The sequence below is a fragment of the Paralichthys olivaceus genome, chromosome 15 (genome assembly GCF_024713975.1).
Source record: "Paralichthys olivaceus isolate ysfri-2021 chromosome 15, ASM2471397v2, whole genome shotgun sequence".
NCBI lineage: Eukaryota > Metazoa > Chordata > Actinopteri > Pleuronectiformes > Paralichthyidae > Paralichthys > Paralichthys olivaceus.
Genome location: NC_091107.1, coordinates 14,520,120 through 14,544,714, shown reverse-complemented (window position 1 = coordinate 14,544,714; position 24,595 = coordinate 14,520,120). Strand labels below are relative to the sequence as shown.

At 39.8% G+C, this 24,595-nt stretch overlaps 4 protein-coding genes across 5 annotated transcripts; 2 read left to right on the top strand and 2 right to left on the bottom strand.

Annotated features, from left to right (window-relative positions):
* Positions 1-423: 423 nt before the first annotated feature.
* On the bottom strand, positions 424-6,747 carry LOC109628825 (ribonucleoside-diphosphate reductase large subunit-like). Its single transcript, XM_020086236.2, has 19 exons — positions 6,589-6,747; positions 5,929-6,017; positions 5,372-5,549; positions 4,770-4,870; positions 4,613-4,672; positions 4,484-4,523; positions 4,201-4,363; positions 3,969-4,110; positions 3,802-3,885; positions 3,362-3,523; positions 3,166-3,245; positions 2,886-3,087; positions 2,248-2,397; positions 1,930-2,151; positions 1,753-1,829; positions 1,501-1,636; positions 1,313-1,408; positions 1,025-1,213; positions 424-932 (listed from the first exon to the last, which is right to left on the bottom strand). Exons 1-19 carry the CDS (start codon positions 6,605-6,607, stop codon positions 726-728), a joined length of 2,397 nt encoding a protein of 798 aa, XP_019941795.2. The 5' UTR covers positions 6,608-6,747; the 3' UTR covers positions 424-725.
* Positions 6,748-7,740: 993 nt separating this feature from the next.
* Positions 7,741-15,920, top strand: rnf121 (ring finger protein 121). Its single transcript, XM_020085281.2, has 9 exons — positions 7,741-8,066; positions 9,704-9,741; positions 10,140-10,281; positions 10,676-10,830; positions 10,964-11,071; positions 12,435-12,555; positions 12,652-12,785; positions 13,795-13,896; positions 14,439-15,920. The coding sequence occupies exons 1-9, from the start codon at positions 7,989-7,991 to the stop codon at positions 14,557-14,559; spliced, it is 999 nt and encodes a 332-aa protein (XP_019940840.1). The 5' UTR covers positions 7,741-7,988; the 3' UTR covers positions 14,560-15,920.
* Positions 15,921-16,069: 149 nt separating this feature from the next.
* On the top strand, positions 16,070-18,330 carry LOC109628529 (interleukin-1 receptor accessory protein-like). Of its 2 annotated transcripts, none has more exons than XM_020085640.2 (5): positions 16,070-16,251; positions 16,331-16,372; positions 16,448-16,510; positions 16,870-16,999; positions 17,127-18,330. In XM_020085640.2, exons 1-5 carry the CDS (start codon positions 16,227-16,229, stop codon positions 17,287-17,289), a joined length of 423 nt encoding a protein of 140 aa, XP_019941199.2. In that variant the 5' UTR covers positions 16,070-16,226; the 3' UTR covers positions 17,290-18,330. The 2 variants fall into 2 exon arrangements, with proteins under 2 accessions (XP_019941199.2, XP_069366277.1); XM_069510176.1 differs by having other exon boundaries at positions 16,089-16,251; positions 16,963-16,999; positions 17,127-17,532.
* Positions 18,331-18,390: 60 nt separating this feature from the next.
* nlrc3l1 (NLR family, CARD domain containing 3-like 1) lies at positions 18,391-22,924 on the bottom strand. Its single transcript, XM_020085397.2, has 7 exons — positions 22,807-22,924; positions 21,643-21,930; positions 21,437-21,532; positions 21,213-21,287; positions 20,996-21,104; positions 20,661-20,901; positions 18,391-20,580 (listed from the first exon to the last, which is right to left on the bottom strand). Exons 2-7 carry the CDS (start codon positions 21,825-21,827, stop codon positions 19,007-19,009), a joined length of 2,280 nt encoding a protein of 759 aa, XP_019940956.2. The 5' UTR covers positions 21,828-21,930; positions 22,807-22,924; the 3' UTR covers positions 18,391-19,006.
* Between the last annotated feature and the right edge of the window lie 1,671 nt (positions 22,925-24,595).

Here is a 24,595-nt window from a genome sequence, read left to right as displayed (position 1 = left end):
GAGGGTTGTTGGCCTGTTCTTTCGTCCCAAAATGCCAGTTGAGTTGAAACACACACCAACGCAAACCATCGACCAAATTTTGTCCATATTGTAGTGGCATGTTGTATCACCATCAGATCACTCACTATCCTGTTATAGCAGTTGTTAGAATGTCCCTGGAGAAAGACACTTCCCTGCCTCTTATTTCCGAATAAAAGAAATACAGATCAGCACCAGCCTTAGTTAGCAAATTATCTATGTAGATTTTTTTTTTTAACGATAGTTATTGGTAAAATAAATGTACGTCTATACATGCATAATAACATTAAGAATATATACATACAGAATAAGCGGTATAGATGATGGATGGATGTATAAATACTTTGATTCTGACAGATAAATTATATTTTGGCCAATTTAATAATGAGACTTAGATTAACATCGTAATATAACAAAACAAAATTTATTTTTCCAAACACAGACCACCAGGCAGTTCATTATTGTGACCCATATACTATAAAGCTATATAAAAAACAAGGGTGACCAGTTCATCACCTCAATGCAACCTGTTGATTCTGTACATACAACATACACCTCACGATGAAAAACCAGCACATATTAAATATAAACTGTAAATATGTGTGATGAAGACAGTGGCATATGTAAAACACATGTTATTATGGCATCATATACAAATAAAAAAGGATTTTTAAATGGGAGTGTGGCTGGATGAGTGAACACTTCTCTTAGGAGCCGCACATCAGACATTCGTCTCTGTTTGCTAACGAACACACCATAGCAGCGGTGTTGCGCTCCTTGGCCTCCTTCGCCGCCTCCTCCTCTTCCGTACTCTTGGCTGGTTGAGCCTCCTTTAATTTCTCCTTGTTCAGGGTGAACTGAATGGGGTTGGCAGCGGGCTTCGTCCGCAGGTAATACATGCCGGTTTTCAGGCCCTGCAGAGACAGGAATATAAGGTTAAAGATGTTTGTTCTTGGCCCTGTGACTCATCATTCATCAAGCCTGCATCCCCTCAGGCCTGACTTACCAACTTCCAACCGTAAAAGTGCATGCTGGTCAGTTTGCCATAGTTTGGCTCAGCAATGTGGATGTTAAGCGACTGGCTCTGGTCAATGTAGGCACCACGGTCTGCTGCCATCTTGAGGATGGTTTTTTGGGAGACTTCCCACACAGTTTTATAGAGCTGCTTCAGATCATCAGGGATCTCTTCAATGTCCTGTGGACAAGTCAGACATAAAATAACTTGCTTAGGCTTGAAACATTAGAACATGTATAAGAGTGATATGAATTATATAATTAGATACGGTTTTATTACCTGGATGGAGCCGTTCTGAGCAATCAGCTGGTTCTTCATTACGTCACTCCACAGTCCTCTTTCTGTGAGGTCCTTCAGCAGGTGAGGATTCACAATCTATAGGAGATGCAGAAATGACACTCAGCAACTCCCCCCTCTATGACACATGACTTTAGAGGCTGAAAGCAGCGGATGGATTCAGTGCTGACCTGAAACTCTCCAGAAAGAACCCTGCGGGTGTAGATGTTGCTGGTGTACGGCTCAATAGACTCATTGTTGCCCAGGATCTGGGCAGTGGAAGCTGTAGGCATGGGGGCCAAGAGCAGACTGTTCCTAATGCCGTGCCTGTGGACACACAGGAACAAGGGGGGTTGCAAGTCAGAGATGAGCTATGATCTCAACATACAGCACATATGACATGAGAGACATCGAGAACAATGAGGACACTCAGGAAAACTTACTTAGCGATTTTCTCCTTCAATGCCTTCCAGTCCAATAAATCTGTTGGGACTCTATCCCACATGTCATACTGAAGAATCTAGAAAACAAAGGAACAAGAAAGAAGACAATTACAACCTGAGCCAAAACGAAGAAGCTCTACCACATGTTGGATTTGAGACATCGTGAAAGCTACTCACTCCCTTGCTGACAGGAGAGCCGGCGTAGGTTTCATAAGTGCCAAACTCCTCTGCGAGCTCACAGCTGGCCTCCAGGGCAGCGTAGTAGATGGTCTCAAAGATCTGAATGTTGAGTAGCTGGGCCTCTTGGCTTTCAAACGGATAACGCATAAGGATGAAGGCATCAGCCAGACCCTGCACACCGATTCCAATTGGCCTGTGACGCCTGTTGGACCTTTCAGCCTGTAAGGCAGGACAGAGGGTCCGTTTGTTAAGACTGAGCACACACGGCTGGGCTGCACGGTCGATCAAGATGCAACACGAGACAAGGGAGCTTACCTCAGGCACTGGGTAGTAGTTGATGTCAATAATCTTGTTCAGGTTTTTAACGATGACTTTGGTGACGGAAGCAAGTTTTTTGAAGTCGAATGTTCTCTCTGGGGTGACGTACATGTTGAGTGCAATGGATGCCAGGTTACACACGGCAACCTGAAGAAAGAACAAATTGATTTTTTAAAGAAAAACTGACAAAATAATGTTGCTGCTCAAATGAAGCTTACAGAAGGAGCTGGACTGACATGTTATAGTTCACGAGAAACAAAAAGAGGAAGTTTCAACAAGGGCAGGACTTTTTAAAGAGACTTAGTGAGTTGGTAGGAAACAGACATCTCTTTCTTAAGAGGTACACTATGACAAAATCTCCATTATTGCCATATATGTTGTTGTGTCAGTTGACTCTCCACACTGCACTGCCCTCCAGTGGATGCTTTGTTTAACAACCATGCTCACGTAAAGGTGAGAAATGATGCTTACATTGTTTCTTTCATACATAAAGTCAGTATAAATAAGCCTTTAGAAAATAATTACTTTTTTTTTTTCAAATATAAGCAACGGCAAATATATCGACATTGACCCTCCCCAAAAACCATACTGGTTCTTCTTGACTTGGTACCAGTATGATATCTTCACCCCCTCACCTCATCTTTGCTTGTGTACTCCACTATCTCTGTGCACAGATTGCTGGATTTGATGGTGCCCAGATTCTGCTGGTTGCTCTTCCTGTTGCAGGCGTCCTTGTAGAGCATGTATGGTGTTCCCGTTTCTGTCTGTGACTCGATGATGGCATGCCACAGCTGCTGAGCCTTCACCACACGCTTAGCCCTGCCCTCCTTCTCGTATCTGAGGACAATCATGAGACAAGTTAATGCTGGGAAATGAGTCCTTTGTTGAGAATGAGGTTTGGTGGTTCCAATTCACCTTGTGTAGAGCTCCTCGAACTTCTCTCCCCAGCACTCCTCCAACCCAGGACATTCACTGGGGCACATCAGAGACCAGTCCTACAAGGATATCAGCAGACCGATAAGACTTAGGAAACATGAAGTAGAATGTTGACTACTACGATCGATACATATGCAGGATTTAAGTTAGGGCAGTAAATGCTTCCAATATTCACCCGATTGCTTTCCACTCGTTTCATGAAGAGGTCTGGGATCCACATGGCAAAGAACAGGTCTCTGGCCCTCTGCTCCTCTTTACCTGTGTTCTTCTTCAACTCTAAGAACTCAAACACGTCGAAATGCCAGGGCTCCAGGTACACGGCGAAGGCCCCGGGTCTCTGAATGGGCAAACACAAAGAGTAGGGTGATTAAAAAATGCCGCTGTCCCAACGAGGGAGTGCCTCAACCGCAGTGGCCCGGGTTCGGTTCCAACCCGTGGCCCTATGCTGCATGTCGTCCCCCACTCTCTTTCTGTCCCCCCCTCACAGCTTGCTCTCCTTCCTTTCAAAAATTAGAGGCCATAAAAGCCCCAAAAATATACTGAAAATACACCCAAAAAAATGCTTCTCTCCAGTAACAACGTCAACAACATTTGTGTGTAAATCTCTGATCTTACCTTGTTGCCTCCCTGGTCGACGTAACGTGCCGTGTTGTTGTACACTCGAAGCATGGGAACAAGCCCGTTGGAGTTGCCATTTGTCTGAAAAACACACACCAGTTTAAATCATATTAAATTTAAGCTCCTCTGTTAATACAATATTTTGCAATGTTTATTTTTCTCACCCCAGCAATGTAGCTGCCTGTTGCTCGGATACAGCTGACTGCCAATCCAATGCCTCCAGCTGATTTGGAGATGAGAGCGCACTGCTTCAGTGTGTCGTAAATACCATCTATGCTGTCATCCTTCATGGCTAGCAGGAAACAACTGCAAAAAAAGAAACAAGTATTAGTAACAAAAATCAACTTTCAGACATTTTGGTTAAATTTGTTCAGAGCAACATTTTTCTTTATTTACCTGGACAGCTGTGGTCTGTTGGTGCCAGCATTGAACAGTGTAGGTGAGGCGTGGGTGAACCACTTTTCTGACAGCAAGTTGTATGTCTCAATGGCTGCATCGATGTCTCCTTTATGAATCCCGACGGCCACTCTCATTAGCATGTGCTGGGGTCTCTCAGCAACTGCAGGGAGAGAACTTAATTACCAATCAAACACACAACTGACTCATCTTAACAAATCTAAACAACAAAAGATAAGCTTCTGGAGTTGTAGCAAGAAAAAAAAAAAAAATCGACTCACACCTTTGCCATTGATCTTCAACAAATATGACCTCTCAAGAGTCTATAAGAGAAAAAGAACAAGTAAGATTCATATGCCAAAGTCATCTGAGTGAGATGTTTAATGTATGACTAGTGAAAATTTGTAATTACCTTAAATCCAAAGAAATTGTAAGTGAAGTCTCTGTCGAAAATGATGGCTGAGTTGAGGCGCTGCAAAGAAAAAATGTGGAAATTATGTTAAGAAATGCAAAACTTAATTCAAGAATAAAACAAAACATGATCAAATATATCGTCAACGGTGACGTACATTCTTGTTGTCAAGGACAATGTCGAGTGTCTCCTTGGAGATCATGGGAGAATGGCGTCTATTTAATGGGTTGACATAGTTGTACAGGTCTTCCATCACATCTGCAAAAGAGAAAAGGGAAAGAAAGTGTAAAAATAGTAATGATTTCATCACTTTTATAGTGTACAATGAATCAAGACAGGGTTTCCTGCACTGTTTTATAGCAAAAGACAAAAAAACACACCTTCTAACATATTAAAACATTTACATTGTATTGAAATTAAACCAAAACTTAATTAAATTTTAAAGAAAAGATTAAAATGAATTCTCACAGCAAACACCATGCATAAATGGCTGTCATCTTCTAAGTAAAGTCATGGGCAAGATTAGATGTGTCATGATATGGGTGGCTTACTGCCCAGAATAGGCATTTTCCTGAGGGGAAAAAAAACACTGTGCAACCTTCCACCACAATGTGTCATTTGCCAGAAATGTTGCACCACAGGGCCTCATTGTAAGGCATCGCTGGTGTTATTTATTTAAATGCAATTGTAATCACACAAACCACTCAGTTTGTCATCAAGCAGTACTTCTGTCAATGCTAGCGTAACACTTTTACTCACCACTGAACACTTTCTTGGTCTCCTTGTGCAGGTTTGACACAGCTATTCGTGCGGCCAGGATTGCGTAGTCAGGGTGTTTAGTGGTGAGGGTGGCGGCGGTCTCTGCTGCCAGGGTGTCCAGCTCCACGGTGGTGACTCCGCTGTAAAGACCCTGGATCACCCTCATGGTAATCTGGGTCTGCAGGAGCAGAGACAAAGGGTTTCCTCATGTGTACCTCCTATTGTGAAAATTCAACTTGAATAATTTAATTTTACTTGCATATATATGTGTGTGTGTAAATATATAGGCTACTTGCATACGATTTTATATTTATATCACATTGTTCTATTGTGAATATATAGCAGCCATATATATATATTCATGAATATACGCAGATCTATTTATGAATATATATACATCTTTATATAGTTATACTAAACAGCATATACTGTTATTTAGTATGTTACTGTTTATTTACATTTATACCCATTTCTATACATTCATATATGTATGTATGTATACACACACACACACATATATGTACAGCATATAGCATTTTAAAGTGTTTGGAACTTACAGGGTCCACAAAGTCAGAGTTGAGTCCATAGCAAAGCTTCTGAATACGAGAGGTGATTTTATCAAAGGTGACTCCCTCCTGGCGACCATCTGAAACCCAAACAACAGCATTGTGTTCCTCTTATGAGACATGGTGAAGCCTGGTGAACATTGCTGGTTACGGTGGCAGCTGTGAACACATCCCACAGCCCCACTGAACACCTGTCTGACAGTTATCATGGCAACAAAAGGAAACCCCTCCGCTGCTTCGCGCCATAACAAGACCTGTCACTGCTGATGACAAGCCTCCTCTGTCACATCACTGCTGCAGCGAAGCGTGTGAAAAAGTTGAATTTGATACAAATGCACAGGGAAGACGAGATGTGAAAGTCTCTGCTGTGCTGCAGGTTATTATAGTATTTCAAAAAGAGATAAAACAAGTATGTACAGCAAGTATGTGTCCTACTTCTTTGTTTGTCTCGTCGTAAACGCGCCGCGCAAACAAACAACAGAACACACATTTTAAATGAGTGAAACTGAGCTGAAGTCCACATGAAGTCTTACACTTCTTCACACCCTTCACTTTGATCAGAGCCCAGATGCGTTTTAGTAATTTGTCTGCACACCTCCCGCACAATCGTGTATGATTTCACCAGAAAAGCAGTAAAATGAGTGACAATACCTCGTTTAATGACGTGCATGGTGGCAGCAGAGCGGCTTGTGGTCACACGGTGTGTTTTTCTCTGGAAACAGGTGAATGAGCTGGTTTTCCGCGGGTTATGACACCGTAAGAACCGTCGAGGAACGGAGCTGGATCTCAAACTGAGGCGCCAACGAGCCTCCAGCCAGTTACACTGCTTTGTGTCAGCGGCTCAGCCAATCACAGGACAGCCCCGCAGACCTGTGAGCCAATCACGAGCCAGCGCTTGAGACATGTCCAACCTCCGGTCTCTTTTCCGGTCCAAATCTGGCGGGCTGCTTCCTAACAGCTGCTTCTGTTGTCAAATATAATCATTGTGTTTCGGTTCCGCAACAGGACTGAGCTTCTTATACTGTTTGTGGTGCAGTTTATAACTTACATCCACATGTGTTATTGTCATCACAAGAGAAGCTGTGGCAGATAGTTACAGTAATGCATTTGAAATCAATGAAATACACAAAGTGTAGAATATAAATATCTGTGGATGTTAAAGTAATACAATCATAATAAATCATCGGTTTTAGTGCCACTTCAGAAAGATAGAGTTGCACATTTGAGAAAAGTAAATCATAAATGGAAATATGTTAGGAGAAAAGTAGGAGAAAAACAATAATAATAATAATAATTTTAAACTTTATTTAAAGATAACTTTTCAAAATCACACAAGAAGATGCTTCACAATGGCAGCAGAATGTATGATGATTTGTACATAATGATTTTCCATTACAGGCAATAGGAAGATTTTAGTTTTTGAATTATTGAGTGATTTTAAAAATCGGTATCCCAAGTGATTCAGAACACTGAATAATGCGAGCGGATAAAATGTTTTTTGCTTCTATTTCATGCTCTGCATTTCATTTCACGTACCATTATTGTACATAGTGTATTTACTACATTTATTCATATGTTTACATATATTTATGATTTATTACTATAGATTAAACTACCTGGCAGTATCCTACGTTTTCTTTTGTTTACCAGCTGTAACATTATATTCATACCTTTAAAATATATGATAAAATAAAGACCATTGATCAATAAATCGTACTGTACTTTTATGTGCGTATTTTCACACTGTTGTATTGTTGTGTTTAGTAAAAGATCGGAGTACTTCTTCCATCAGTGTCATTCATCATTTTCCTGTTTTACATCCTCACAAGCATGTTGTGTGGAAATGTCCCAACACACTTTCTCGGACTGTTTTTTTGTTGTCATAAACAAATGACTTCAAACATCCTGCGATGAACTCATTCTGTCACAGGCTCAATATTTGACCTACATTACCTCCGAACTTTATTTTGAAAGGGCAGGGAAGCGAGCCAAACAGTACCGGTTTGACGCTAATGCTAATGGCCGCAGAAGGGTGAAGCAGCACTCCGACGATGGCAGGGGTGTTTGAGGTGGAGGTTGATGGCGTGGAGCACGACCACGGACATGGGCACCACGATGAACCGCACCAGGTGAGAGAGGGACGGGAAACACCGACGTGTTGCGGCCGATAAAACCCGTCGGGGTTGAGTTCATTGTGTGGCTGCTAGCTGCCACACACGGAACTCTCGTGCTAGTTGCTACACACGGGTTTAGCATAGCGTAAGCAGCTAGCATCTGCCACACAGCCATCTGTCACTAAGCAGAGGCAGGGTCCACAGGTAACCACACTGTGTGTGTTTGGTTCAGCTAAAAGAGCCGTGCTTACAAAGCAGCAGGGACATGTCATTTAGCATCGCCAAACTAGCTAACTGGCTAACCTGTCATGTTTTTATCTGGTCAAAGTAGCTAACATGTAATAAAATGTGCATGTATTTAGCTGACTCAAACACCGTTCATACTGCCATGAGGATAAATGTCCCTTTGAATAATGATGATGTGGCCCATCGGGTCAAAGGTCATCTATGGGCTTCTCTGTGCCCAGGGCTAAAAGGTTTGCCAGTGTCAAGCCAGGAGAGCTACCCTAACCACTTCCTGTAGGATTTCAAGATTGTGGTATCACAAACGTGTAAATGTTGACAAGATGTTAGAGCAGGTGCTCACAAAGTGCAAGGAAAACTAGGGATCATTCAAATCAAATGTACTTTATTGTCCCCGTGGGGACATTTTTGTTGAGAGAACTGTACATTGAGTAACAAACAATAAAAAACACTACACACAAATATATCATGTTAGACCCAGAATAATAATGCAGAATAAAAGTGAGTTGATTATTGCACCTGCCCTCAAAAAAAGTTAATACACTAAAAGGATATAATGGATAAAAGATGAAAAACAAAAACTGGTATTAACCTAAAAAACAGAGTGTAAAATGTGCCAGTCACAGTGCAAAGGTTGTTAAGATACATGGTCGAATCAACATGTGTCCTTATTGAGTAGTGTGGTAGACGTTGGGATGAATGAGAGCTTGAGGGGGTTGATCTTCCACTTATTGGCTCTGTAACATCTGCCTGAAGGTTACCGGTCAAATTCAGAAGATAGAATGTGTGACGGGTCATTAAGGATCCTGTGTGCTCATACGTGTGAGGCGTAGTTAGTGCATGTACTGCAGAGTAGATGTCACAGGTCCAGTGATGATCTCTGTTGGGCCTTGTGTGCTCTGATAACCTGTTTCTCTCCTGTGTCATGATGTAAACTCTTACTGATGTTCTGATCTGATGAGTGACACTGAATAAAGTTTGTTTTTCACACACATGACATATTCAATGAAACGGAAACTGTTGCCAGTGTGTACAGCAGGAAGTGTGATTTTAGCAAATGTGGTGAACCCAGCTTTGACACACACAAACATTTCCATTTCTGGCACAACCAAATCAAAATGTTTTAAGTCAGATTGTACTTAAGCTGATGTTTAATTGGTATGCAATGTAAGATCTAGGTGTTTGAAGCCAACTGTGTGAGAGGTAATGCTCAGCTTCCTTAATCTACTGTGACGGTCTTGTTGTCTCCCATTATATCTCTCTCCTTACTGCAATTCAGCAATGAATCTTGCTTAGAAGTTCAACAATATTGTCTTTGATCAAATGCGATTCTTACAATGTACTCTGCTCGGGCACATTTAAGTAGTATTAAAGATAAAAGTCATTCATTTGTCCCTCTCTGCCTTTAGATTGACTTGTCCAAGCTCTCACCAGAAGAAAAGTGGAGGTAAGTGTCTCTATAATACATTTGATGGATTTATTTTGGTAACATTCTCCATTTCTTTCTTGCTAAATGTTTTTTTAAATCCCTTATATTTTTTATATTCCAATTGAAGGTTTTTGGATTGGGTTAAAAGAGGTTGTTTTTTGGTACTCACACATTACTAAACCACAAAGTGAATGAGAATGTAGGCTACAGTTCTGCCCAGAGAAACTGCTCATTATCTCAGTACACCTTTTCAAACAGTTCTCAGTCATTACCATCGGGAGTCACCAGTGTGTAAGATGTCTAATACAGTTTTTCAAGCACGCCTGTCCTGCAATGTTATTGAATCATCAAATCATGTGGCACTTGGCAACATAACAAACATTACACACGCTCTTCCTCTTTTTCTTCTTCCACAGGGTGGAGCATGCAAGAATGCACGCCAAACACAAAGGCCATGAGGCCATGCATGCAGAGATGGTGCTCATCCTCATTGTCACCCTGGTCGTCGCCCAGCTAGTCCTTGTGCAGTGGAAACAGAGACATACAAAGTCATACAATGTAAGACACAAAAGTCACACAGTCTAAATGTTTTAAGTTGTGTTGGCAAAGTTTGGAAATACCCTCATGTGAAGACATCCTTAAAAGACATGCTTCTGTTTTGGACACAGACACAGTTTGTGTGTCAGCTATGTGGGTTTGAGTTTGTTTATAATGGAGTTAGGGACAAAAGAACCTGTACTCACAGTGTTGTCCCTCAAACATCTTTGTTGCTATCATGATTCATGACTGTATCATACACGTTTTCTCAGTTAAAGACAAATATTGTATTTTCAATCTTGCCCCATTCTCTCCATATATGAAATGCTGTCAGTAGTGTCTGTTTTCATGTTGACGTGATGTCTATCTCTGATGTTCACACACATTCTAACCTGAATGCTCTGCGGTCTTGTAGCTGGTGACTCTGTTCCAGATGTGGGTAGTTCCTCTCTACTTTACTACCAAACTCCACTGGTGGAGGTTCCTGACCACCTGGTTTATCTTCTCTGTCATCACAGCCTACATTTCCTACCGTGCCACTCGCAAGCCACTGGCCTGCACCACACCGAGGTATAACTATATCGTTTGCACTTCACTATAACCTGCAAACTAAGAGATCTGAACTTTTCCATTTACAAGGATTGAACGGGCAATAACCATTTTATGGCATTACCTGACAAATGTCCTTTTCTGGCTTCTGTAGGTTGGTGTATAAGTGGTTTCTCCTTCTCTACAAAATCAGCTATGCTACAGGAATAGTTGGTTACAGTGTCATCATGTTTACACTTTTTGGTATCAACCTAATTTTCAGGTATGTATTGTCAGGTCCACAGCATTTAAATGAACTTTTTAACCTTTTCTGTCTTTTTCTATAATACAACTACATATTTGTTCAAATAAATGAGGGGACATTACCTGTTAAACCCCTAAAATAAACTCTAGGTTGCTCTTGAGAAGAGTAACCATCTTTTCTAACTTAAAACTCCTTTTCCATTTCAATATCAGACTCGCTTCATCATTCATCTGAATATCCAATCAATAGGTGTATTGCTCACCTTTTTCCTTTAGTACGTCTGTGTTTGTTTGCTTACTTTCTGATTAATGCATTAAAGCAACACCTCAATAAAATTCTTTACCAAATCCTTCACCTTAAGGGTTATAGAATTTAACTGACTTTTCAGAAAGAAAGAACAAACAACACTCTTGTACTGCCTGTTTCATGACCCCAGGTTTATGTATTTAGACTTTAACTCTGGTCACATGACACGTACAGTCAACATATAAATTTTAAAGAAATACAGTGTCACTTTAAGATCTTATCATTCATAGACAAGGAAATGACAACTGTCTCTTGTGTTTGTTTCTAATGACAGTTTGCCATTCAAAACTAGATATTTGAAGATGTTGCCCGGTGCTTAGGAAATGTAATGAACGGCATTATCTTTTTATTGGTCAACTTATTCTTTTTATTGGTATTTTTAGAACAATCAAATAAAAAACAAAAAGGGGAACAGAAGTTGCTATGGGCCACATTTAAGTAGTGAGTTACATCTCATGAAGTATTTAGTCCATCTATTCCAATAGTTTTTTTATACTGGTCAAGTCTTAGTCTTAAGGACAAAGTCCGTTTTTTATTTACGGTAAATTACTTTGACGATTGTGATTCAGTTGTCCTTTGATGGCAGCTGTATCTGTTGCTACATCTGTTTTTCTGACTAGTTTCAAATGAAATGAATAGAAAATGATACTTGTACGTCATTTTTCACAGCTCTGAATTCAAATGAATTTGAATCCATTTCATTAGTAGCCCCTCAGTTGTCGTCACTAGAATCTGTTAGATTGTCAAATTCACTTGAAGAACCGACATATTTTTACAGGATAGCTGTATAAAGCTTATGTATCTGACCTGAAAGACATGGTTGAAAAAGTTTGCACTCCTTCTGTAAAATTCCATTTAATTTATGTGCTTTGAGAAAGAGGCTTGTGTTTCTCTGCTTTATCTGATTTTAAGTTCTGTATATACAGTCAAAGACATTTTAATGTGATTTTGACTCTTATTTTAACATGTGCAAAACAGCAAATATAAAACGGACATAAACAGAGGTTAACAGTGAACACTGCTGCAGGAGGATAAGTCAGAGAAATGATTTCCACACCATGCTTTCTTTCTCCAGGATAAAGCCAGAGGATGCCATGGACTTTGGTGTTTCTTTACTATTCTACGGTCTGTACTACGGGGTCCTGGGGAGGGACTTTGCAGAAATGTGTGCAGACTTCATGGCCTCAACCGTTGGGGTAAGTGGGCAGATTAAGACACTGCCTGTTTTTGTGCGCTGTTGTTAAAATATCATACTCACTGTTGTCTCATTCCCTCTCTTTTTTTCTCTTAAGTATTACAGCGCATCCGGCATGCCAACCAAGCACCTCTCTGACAATATCTGTGCTGTGTGCGGTCAGCCCATCCTCGTAGACGTCAGTGAGGAAGGGATTATTGAGAACACATACAGATTATCCTGCAACCATGTGTATCCTTCTTTATAGTTATTGACATATTCCTATGCTATTACTGCTTTATTATGTTTCTCTATTTGCATTTATCGTAAAAGAAGTTGGGGCACAACATGAAGAATTTGATTTCTATAGGAGGTTGGTTAATGGAATTTTGTCAGTGCAGCAGTAAAAGGGAAATTCAGAGTTAACTTGACGTTTAATCCAGAATGTTGATGTTACGGCTGTCCATCTGAATTTACATTACTTCCCCAAATATTATCTTTTGCTGCTCACAAACACTCACGCTGTAAAAAGCATGCCACCTTATCAAATGTCACATCGTGGGTGTTTTTCATACCTGTGTTTCTTTATTTATATGGACGTTTTTTGTGACATTCAAACAGGCCTTTTCTTACTGTAAATAGAATTATTTCGAAATGGAAAAAAACTGAAGTCCATGTATACAAATAGACTTAGAGAATTGCATGTTGTGATTTCTTGTCACAAGTCAACAGGCTAGCAGGCCAATGTTTTTGGCTGATATTGGTTTATCACAGTTCCCATGTTAGTGCTCACAGAGCTTTGTTAGGTACATGCAACTAATACTGGGGAGGGTCTCCCTTTGTTCTCAAAATAGTCTTAGTTCTTTGTCAGATGGATTGAACAGGATGTTGGAAGTCTGTTTGTGCAACTTTGCACATTATATATTTTCAGATTAGTTTGAATTAATTTTGTTATTTAAGTTTTTAATTATCTCTACTGAACTGTTTCATTCTAGTTTTTGTTTAGTCTGTCAGTTGTTATTTATTTTTCTACTCTATTTGGTTGCTGTAACAGAATTATTTTGTGATTTGGTAAAGTAAAGTACCCTCGAAGGATGATCTGTGTAGTTGATGGAAATGGTATCAGTAAATCTTTTGATCTATCAATCCATTATTGATTCAACAAGTTGTTGCATAATTTAATTGATTTTAATGATTTGGGGTGTATTGATTTGAACTGTTGGTCTCATACTCCTTTACCAAGCCTTAACTCCACATCCAGGTTCCATGAGTTCTGCATAAGAGGATGGTGTATCGTCGGAAAGAAGCAGATGTGCCCTTACTGCAAGGAGAAGGTGGATCTGAAGAGGATGTTCAGTAACCCGTATCCTTGTTCATTGTTAGTTTCTCACTTGAGCTTTGCCAGTTTTTGTTTTTTTTACTTGACATTTCAATAATCCCTTGATGCAATGCTAGAGATCATATAAATAAATATACACTGTTCATGCAGAGTGTAGGAAAACACACAGGTCATTGAGGACAAAGGTACAGGAAGTATTTTACAGAAATATAAAACTTGGCAAGTGATTTCCAGCCACAGGTATCTAATAAAAATTCAGTAAACACAGTTATTCCAAGTTACAAGAGATGTTTTTCTTGGAACAGAAGTTAGACAATAACTTGCAGGTGATAGCAACTTATTTGCTGACTGTTGGGAACTAGAGCTGAGGCATTTAAAGGTTGTTTACAAAGTTCCTGTTCCTTTTTGTGGTTCAGAATTCCCACCTCAGGCAGCAACTCTATGAACTAAATAATGCTTTCATATTTTAAACTAAAAACGGTCATGTCTTGACATTTTACAATGGCATAAATTATTATTACCTATTGTAAGTTGAAAGTTTTGTTTTTCCTTAACCCATGTTTTAGGTGGGAGAGGCCACATGTCATGTATGGACAACTTTTGGACTGGCTTCGGTACTTGGTGGCCTGGCAGCCTGTTATTATAGGATTTGTGCAAGGTATCAACTATGTCCTGGGTCTGGAGTGACCTGTGACTGTCAGAAAAGGACATACACGCAACACATAGAAGATGTGCACTGGCTCGAAAAGACTGTGGGCCTAACATTGAACTAAAAACAACAATAAAAAGTGTCTATACTTTTTTTGTATGTATTTATAGGCACATTGTCTGCGTTTACGGATTATTTGAATTTTATTAGCAATTTGAAATTTGATGTCTGTGTCTCCCAAGATTTGCTTTACACCAGCGTTACACCTTAATAATTGGTTTGTGCATATTACAGTCTAGTAAAGCGGTTTTTCGAAATCATTAGAGAGGTTTTTAATCTGTCTTAAGTGTGTGTTAATAGTTAAAGGATCATGCTGGTTTTTTTCTTCCTCATGTTGATCACATGAGAAATAAATACTTTACCGAAATAGTTTAAATCATTGCTCCCTTTGCCTCTTCAGTACTCAGACTTCCTCTTTAGCTGTGAAACCTGTGGTTAAAGTTAATTGCTCAGATAAAACTGTTTGTCCTGGACTGATTCTACACTTTGACCTGGCAGTTGAGTTTTCTAATTGCTGACGGTAATGGACCATGTGACTTTTAGCCTTGTCATCATGAGCAAAAAGCGTGAATCATAAGGTTTCTCATCCAGAGTTTTTCATGACAGGATTTTAAAATGTCCTGATTGTCTTCATGGACACTCATTATTGACACAATTGTCTCTGCTTTGACTCTTTGTGAAATATCTCCATGTTTCATTAATTTAGTATTTGAATCAGAGGAATATCCAAACAAAGTAAAATTGACTATTTAAGTATTGGTTAACTTGCATTATAAAAATAAATTTAGAAATGTACAAAAAACATTTCCTTACTCAGCTGTGTATCTATTCCTGCTGATACTTCTAATTCATGCATCTCTGTCAGATAAATTCTGTGGATTATTTTAAGTTTCAGGTAAGACATATTTCTTTTACATTTAATTAAAATCTTATAATGTTGGTTTTAATGAGTACATTTAATCCACCTCCATTATTTTGGGTTTTGCAGCAGAAAGCCCGTCTGGATAAAAACAGAATTAATTTGCATGGGTAGCTACTGCGAAAGGTGAGAAGATATTTTTATGTATTTTCAAATCAGAAATTAGCACAAACCAAAGCTAAAATACCAGCTAGTAACTGAACATTAACCATTAATTGTTTAAACAACATCTGTTGAGGATGATGAGGAGAGAAAACATCCTGGAATGATCCTTTATCTCAGTGACTGCCGATGGTGCCAGTCTTATTTTTATGTGATCTGATTGATTCGAGGTTTGTGTACAACACGGCCAACCTGATCATGTTGTTTTATTGTTCATGTTTTGATCAAGATGGGTTAATAAATGTCAAATGGTTGAGATTTGTGTGTATGTATTATCTGCACATCATTGACGTTGGTAGTTCCACCATTTTAAACCCGATTACTTTTCTACTGATGACCTGAGAAGTAGGATTCAGTCAAAATACTTTTTCGATTTCCTCGAACCTTGAAGTGTGTGTCATCCATCCAGGAACAATAGTGGGTCACTCGTAGGAAATCCCCACACACTGAGTGTAAATGTACATACACTGAGTGGGCGGAGAGGAAGTTAATTATATCACTGTGTGGATATATATAGAGTAGTTCTTAACGGCAGTGAGCAAACACCTCACCAGTATCATCAATATGAAACTGTCCTCTGTAGTAAAAGGTAAGATTAAATAACACCAACCCTTTCATTTTCACTATCTTTATAGCGACACTGTTAATGCATTGTTTCCCTGTTGCAGCCTTGGGATCCCTGTGTGTGCTGCTTGCAGATGGATTTCAAGGTACAGTTTGTTTCGTGGGTGACACAGTTGTATAACTGTATTCAGTGTTTTTGCTAACATCAGTTTGTTCTTCAGTGTCTGAGGATGGATCTCCACACATTATTGGGGCAGAGCGAGTCCAAATCAAAGCTAATCCAGGTAGTGCACTTTGTAGTTGTACTTTTGATTGTATTTTTTGTCATTTGCTTTGTCATTAAGGATTTGTTTAATATCAGGGTTTCTGTATATATATATATATTGATATAATCTTAATTTAAAAAGGTAAAAGTCTCATTGAGATTAAAATCTCTTTTACATGACCTGGCCAAAAGAACAGGAAAACATGGATACATTTAAAAACAATTAATCAAATAACAGGTATTCTTCCAAACAGAATTGCAGTAAAAAACTTTAAAGCATCCTTTCCATCCTGACCATAAGAGCTATTTTCTCAATCGTTAAAAATTGATTTAACACATGTATGTACTGAAACTATTTGGGTGTGTTCTGCTTCACAGGTGAGCCACTGATTCTTCACTGTGATGCATTTACAAATAATAAAGATGGAGTGACGCTCATCTACTGGCTCATCAATGGCTCTTTTCCTGAAGAGAGATCCAGCAGTGACAGAATAGTAGAATTAGAACAGTAAGTATTATGACTTTTATATCAAACTGCAAGCCACAGTATCCTTGCTTCAAAGAAAGCAGTGTACACAGTGATTGTTCTAAGAATCCTGCAGGTAAAGCTGTAATGACTGATTGTATGTTTTTAGATCAACGTTGGAGGACGGTACAATCCTCCAGAGGAGATTGCTGTTGAAGAACGTCACACCAGAGGACCTCAAATTCACCTTCACCTGTGTGGTGATGAGTGCTGGTGGAATGGCCCAGAAGCAAATAAAGCTAAGAAGGATACGAAAGAAAGGAAAACACTGAATGTTAGTAATGTGACACTAATGGATTTGTCTTCATTTATTAACAACTTAATCTGTGAATTTAATATTAGATGTTACACAGTTTGGTGAGAGCCAGTACAGACCAAACAGCAACTGAAGTATTTTATAACCATTTTTATTTTACACAGAACATTTAAATGTGGAACTGGATGAACTTTTTTTACAGCTGTAGTAAAGCAGTGCTATAATGTATCTGCAGAATATATAGAGAATATTCTATCACTTTTATTTGCTATGGTTGTGAATCATTCCTGTGTCTGCTTGCATTTAGCCCTCTTTAATATGTATACCATTGAAGCATTTGAAAATACATGCTGTCCTTTCACTCACAAACTATTGTTCAGTGCTAAATCCACCCTGAGGTTGTTTTCCTATAGATTTATTATTACCTGTACCATTTATTTGTGACAGACATGTTGTGTCTGTCTGAACAGGTGTCACTCTCTCTACCACAACTCTACCAGTCTCTGTGCAAGTAGACTGAACAGTGTGGTAGGGATGTGAGATACACGGTTTAGAGTAAAGTAAGTTTTAGTTGTGTAATGTATGCAATGACAGAACTGCAGCTCTTTAATGTGTCGACTGCAGTAACTGATAAGCAGATTCCGTTTTCACACATTCGCCACACAGCTAATAGTTATATATTCTATATTCCTATAATACCCTAATAGTGCAGTAATTTAAAATCTGGTGTATTCCCAGACACCCCCTGCTTGTAAATTATATACTAAACATAAACAGTGTCTAATGAATGATCTTGGTATCTATATAAAGGTAACTTCCTGCTGAGGTGTAAGCTTAAGTACAGATGTTACTAGGTTGGATTAAATGAAGATGGAACACAATGTAAATGAAAGATGTCATGTCCGCCTAAAAACAAGAAATTATAGAGTCATATCTTGTAAAACAGTCTGGTAATAATTAATGATGTATATTATAAACTTACAAAAAGTAAGGCTCCTTCACAACTTTCTGTGAATCCTTCCTATATTTAAACACATTAAATACCATTCCCTTAAAATATTCTGTTTCCACATCTTCAGTATATCAGTGTAACTATGGAACTTAAAGCACCACAAAGTTTTTTTTCACTTTCAAAAAACGTTTTAATATAATTTCCATGGCACACAAACATAATATGAAGAACTGCGTCTCTTGCTGGATTTGTTCCGATGCAGGTGATGGTCAATGATAGTGTGAGAGAAAAAGAGAGTGAGTAACAGTGGAACAAAGAGCGCTGCACACAGCTCTACAATGAAACACCAAGTTAGATAACTTCATGTTGTTTAAATGTAAAAATGTATGATGATGAAACTCAGGCAGGACAAATATAATGTATATAGTAGCCTTTATACAACACTCATGCAGAGTATGCTTCTCTGCTCCTATACTTTCAAGTTACATTACTCTACTTTGTCAGTTGTCATGGTTCTGAGGTTGCTGGTTCCTTATCCATCAGCTTGTAAACAGATGCATGTGTCCATGGAAAGGCTCGAACGTCTACTTGTATTTACAACACTGATGAATAGTTGTTGTACATTTGGCTCTTAAATCTTTTAACTCCATTAGTGCATATGTTGGTTGAAGAGAAACATTCTTCCTCCTCAGTTTTTTTCCAACGGGAATCTGTTGAGTAAGTTGCAACATATTTTGTGTGCTGATTTTGTGCAGTGATTATTAGGATACTGCCTCTGATGCTAACATACACCCAGCTCCTCCAAGCAGTGCTGCAAATTGTCATTTCTGCCAGGATGATGATTTCCTCTGATCCTCTTCCTGATGAGGGTGGCAGCATCTTCAATCACTGTTGGCCACTTTACAGAGGACGTGTAGAGTGGCTGTAGGAGCTCCACGTTGGTTTCGTGCACCATCCCGAAAAGGAAACGTAGGAAAATGTCCAGTTTGCCGTCTTCGCAGAGCACGCTTCTGTCCACAGCGCTCTTGTACAGCTCCATGACTTTCTGTCCCTTGAACATCTTGAGCATGCCTCTCGGTTGTTGCTCAAAAACGTTCCTTCCCTGGTTTCTAAAGGAGAGAAACACATACAGGGCCGCCAGGTACTCCTGCACGGTGGGGTGGATAAAGCTCAAGACATTCTCATGAAACAAGATGTATGGCTTTGTGACATATTGTGTGCACAGGCCACTGTTAATCACCGCCTCCTTGTTGTCGATTCCAGTTTTTTTCCAGTCGGAACTGGTGATTTTGAACTGGCCTTCTTCTAACATGTTGAAGGCCAACTCTCCAAGTTTCATAAGGAAGTCTCTCTCTTCATCCAGGCTCAAATCTGGAGCTCTTAATATGCGATGCTGGCGTGTGAGCACTCGCACTAGCTTTGTGTACAGGGACGTGATGCTCCTGGGCAGCTCTGCCCCCGTCCCCTGTTCTCTAAAAATGCGAGAGCACTCATCAGCAACCAGTGAGCAGAACAAGGGCAGGTGGCACATGATACAGAGGGTTCTGAAAGAGTTGACATATGCAATAACTCGGGCTGCTTGATCCGGGTCTTTAAATCTCTTCTTAAAGTAATCCTCCTTTTCATGGTCACAGAATCCACGAACTTCGATCTCATCATAGTGCGTGTCCCAGGGGATGCAGGGTTTCACCTGTGGCCGAGAGGTGACCAGGAAGAGGCCGCGGTAGAGCAGCCTCCCTCTGAGGAGGTTGACCACAATGACGTTCAGGGTGGTGGGTTCTGTGTGGTCGCTGAGAAGCATAGTGTTTTCAAAGTCGAGCGTCCCATTGTACTCGTCAAGGCCGTCAAAGACAAACATTATTTTGCAGTCCTCGCATCTATAATCCTCATCTCTCAGCTTTTTAGATTCTGGGTAGAGTTTTTGTATTATTTCCAAAAAGGAGGCTGTGGAATCCTCAAACTGTTTGAGTTCTCTGAACAGCAGAGGAAACAAAAAAGACACGTCTTGGTGGGAACGCCCTTCAATCCAATCCAGGACTAACCTTCTGACCGCCATTGATTTCCCCGACCCTGCCACTCCAGTCATCAACTGCAACTTTGTGTTGGAGTCCTTCAGCCTTTCAGAGGTTAAAATATCCTTGGTAGAAAGACGCATCCCTGCTTCCCGGTTGCTGTCCAGTTTTTTTATGGTCATGACCTCATGTTCAATATTTGGGCCGTTATCACATGTGGAGGTTATGTAGAGGTCAGTAAAGACGTCGTCAAAGGGAATCTTCTCTTCCGGCAAGGCCATATCTTCACATACTTCACCATATATCCTCTTCAGAGTCTCACATAAATCATGTCGTACTTCATCTGAAAAAAGGAAAATGTGTATTATATAACGATTAATTGAACAGTAATAAGAAATGAAGACATTGTAGGAGTGAACTTACTTCGGAGACACAAAGTCTGGAGATCATCAACCATCTTTTTTTGCCCCATCTCCCCAAGAATGATTTTGGTTATCTGCAAAGACACTTCCAGGCTGTAACTCTCGAGCAGCCAGTCCACAAGGTCCAGTATGTCCATGTCTTGGGGAGGAGTGTTGAACGACTGTGGGTAATGCTTCCACAGCATCGTCTTGAATGTCTTGACAGCTACCTCTGACAACTTCCTAAGGGTACCACAGATGGCCTGATTCCAAAAGAAAGATGAAATTCAGCGTTGTCATCAACTGAAGGGTGTTTTGTACGCAATCGATTACAAACAATAGGGGGGACAAACTGACCTTGAAAGTGAATTCCACCGTCAGAGAAGGGTGCCTGATCTCACTCTGGGTTTGGATTGCCTCAGGTGTGACAAAAGGTTCTGAGACAATATCATCTTTGATTTCAGCTCTGGTGTCAGGGGAGAGATTTAAACATGTTTTTAGTGTCAGTCAACAAATTGACTGTAATCACACACACACAGACATTTGAGTGTCTTGCCATGGTTGTATTTCGTACTTGATTATCTGTTCAATATCGTCACTGTTGAAGGAGTAGCAGCTAGAGAACGAATCTGATCTTTCCAGCTGAATCCTAAAATCAGACAGACAAGAGGGCTTTTGTTAAAATTAAATGATGTCATAAGAAATTCTCCATGGATACAGTATAAGCTACAGTATATTGTTAGGCACAGCTGCTTAATGTGATGAATGTATGGACTGAATACTTTGTTCTGTTTGTACCTTGTGGATGATTCATCATCCATTTCTATTGAGCTTTCCTCAGTTGCCTGTGACGTATAGCTTAGAACTGGAGATCGGGCCCGGTCCACATAATGCCTGAAAAAATGTATGGCAATTGTTTTATTGCTTGTTGGCCTGCAGCAAAAGGTGTGCAAGACACACATACACAGAGCCTAGTTGTTATTTTTCTATTTGTACTTCATTACCAGCGGCTGGTATCCATTGCACTTGTTGACCATTGTCCCAGGTCCAGAGATGGTCTTCTCTCTGGGATGTAGTAGAGATCTTCCTCTTCATTTGACACAATCTGTTGTCCTCTACCAGACACTGCATCCCCAAGGGAAGAGCTATCTGATTCCATGGCCACAGCACCCAGTTCGTTGTCATCCATTATGTCACTGAGCAGGTCAGCCAAAGGCTAACATTACGACCAAGTGAGCGGGGATCACTTTTTGTTTTCCAGGGACAGTCTCTGGACTGTAACCTGTCTGTACCTGTAGAAGAACCAACATGAAGGACCCATCAGTATATCTCTTCTGAAATTCTATATCAGGACACATCGGTGTGAACAAATTTATACCAAACCAGATTTACGGGATTCAGTGTATTCAGTCTATTTACTTTAAAATCCATTTACTTTAAACTTGGAAATGGATAACATTATGTATGTATGCGTGTTATGATTGCTCAACTTCCGACACAAAATCCTGTGATTGCAAACAACATTTCCCTAAGTGATTGTTCTATACAGTTTGTTTCTGCTGGTGCATGGTGCAGCTCACTTTGCTCAGCTTCTGATCGTACAGAGTGATCTCTTGAACTTACAACCGAGAGGAATAACAAGAGTTTAGCGTCTCACACGGAAATGGCTGATAAAGAACAGGAAGATAAACTAATGTTTTGCTTCATACAGAGTTACAGTAAAGTTTTACTCATGTTAAACATGTTATCCACATGTTTGGGAAGAGGAACAGTAAAACTCATTTTGTTCTATCATACTGTTTTTCTTCTCTGATAAAAAAATGTAGTCCCTTATTAAGCCAGTGTTATAACCTTACTCACAGGCCTCTTATAAACAGGTCGTATAGCTCCAAAATGATTGACCTGATGTAAGAAAACCAGTGAGCAGCCTGCCCACCATCAACACGTCTCTTGTGTTAAACTTCATGTCACAGGCTGAAGCTCCCTGACTGACGGAAACCATCTTATAACACGACCGTATCTGACAGTTTCCTTATTTGAACTTTAAACTTCCGCCTCGCCGTCTGGGACCGAACACTGTCAGCGGTCACACATGTCAGTGACACGTCTCGACATGTTATTATTACTTGTTAATACTTGTTAATTAAATTCAGCAGAAAGCGACTGACCTTAAATGATCTGTTTCTGGTTGTTGCTGATCTTGTTGATCTTCTTCTGCCTCGTCTTCTTCTTCTGCTTCTTCTTATAGTAAAACGGCCCAAAACAGGCTCTGCCCCCTAGTGGTTCGCAAAATGAATAACATGCACTCAAACATGAGAGCTCCTCCAGAGGAGGGGGACTGATCAGTGGGGGAATGAATACTCTTTATTTTATATACAATAATATTTTATTGTGTACTTTTCAGAATATCTATCTTTTACATAAATGAAACTTTAAGTACCATACATGCAGCCTGTGCTCTATGGCAAGTAATTATTCATTTCTGCATTTATTTATTGATCTATTTATATTTTTATACTTTTTGTCTATCATGTGCAGAATTTAAATGTAGTGTTGAAATACTGTTGGGTAGTTAAATCTATAACATGCAATCATATTTCATGAGCTGATCAAATATATTTTCTTCATAAAATATTATATAGTCTGTGAGTCTGAATGTGGCAGAGTAAACATACAACACTGTCTTCTGAAAAATATAGAGGAGAAGCACAGTAGCTAATGATTCTTTTCACTATAAAAGTATTTTGCTGGAGGTTATGGCAATAAATAAAGATTTAATTTGAACTGTTTACCATTAATAATGAGTTCTGACTATCATTAGAACAGTTCAGTGTTTCATTTTTAAAATAAATGAATTATTGCATCCATTAGCCAGGGAAATCTATCCACCTTCATCTATATTGTGGCGCTGCAGTCAGACGAGATTTATGTCAAATGTAACTACAACTACTGTGAGTGTTTGTGTGCAGGGCCAGAGCTGCACTGCAATATCCTTCTACTGCAAAATATGATTCATACCAGTTAAAAAAAGTCTCCAGCTGCTACAAGAGCAGTGCATTTGCTCATATATCATTCTTGTATTAACTCCATTTTTAAGAGAAACCATATTATCCAGCTTCACATTGTATGAATCAGTATTAATTCATGATTATTGATTATCCTGATGTCAGAACTATCACTGATGAGCTTTCTGCTGCATTGGCCCCATACAGCTGCTGGTTTACTGGGCAACCCTTCATACCAGTAAAATCCTGCTTGTCCTGCTCTTTATTCGTCAGTGAAGCCTATGGACTTGATATGAGCTGAACTGAATTGTTAAGTTATTCCACTGAAAGAATGGATGAGTTGTTGGAACTGAAAAAACTATGTAACTACCGATCTATATGATTTGACATCCAGTTTAATGGCGGGCATGTAATAAGTGATCAGGCAGCTGATGTTTACATTATGAAGCTGTAACAGACTCAGCTGCATCCTCGTCTCTTTGCGACCGAGACACCAACGAGTTTCCACCACACTGCGCTTTGTGTGATGGAGGCTGAGCAGTGACAAAGGCGGCAGCAGGAAACAGTGGGTGTATGAGGGGTGATTAGTGCCCGAGGGATCGGGAGGAGAGGCAGAGGAGGAGGAGAAGTTGGGATGAATGCATTTATTAATTGTGCATGTTGTTTTTACATTGCTGTAGAGGGAAACTGTTGTTTCATCATTAGTGCTGCCCACTGTGCATTTGGAAAGTTGAACCTTGTGCCTTTAAAAATCAGAATATTCCACCAGTGACTGCCTAGATGTGGGGCCCACTCCATGGCTGCAGTGCCTCCATCTCCGTGCTCTCACAGCGTCCAATCTAGTGATGGATCATGTCCTCATTGTGGCTCAAGGGTTCCTTTTGTTTGCTTGGGGCTCCTCGTGGAGGGGGCGGTGGAGATATAGGCTAGGAATGATGGCTGCCACTGCAGG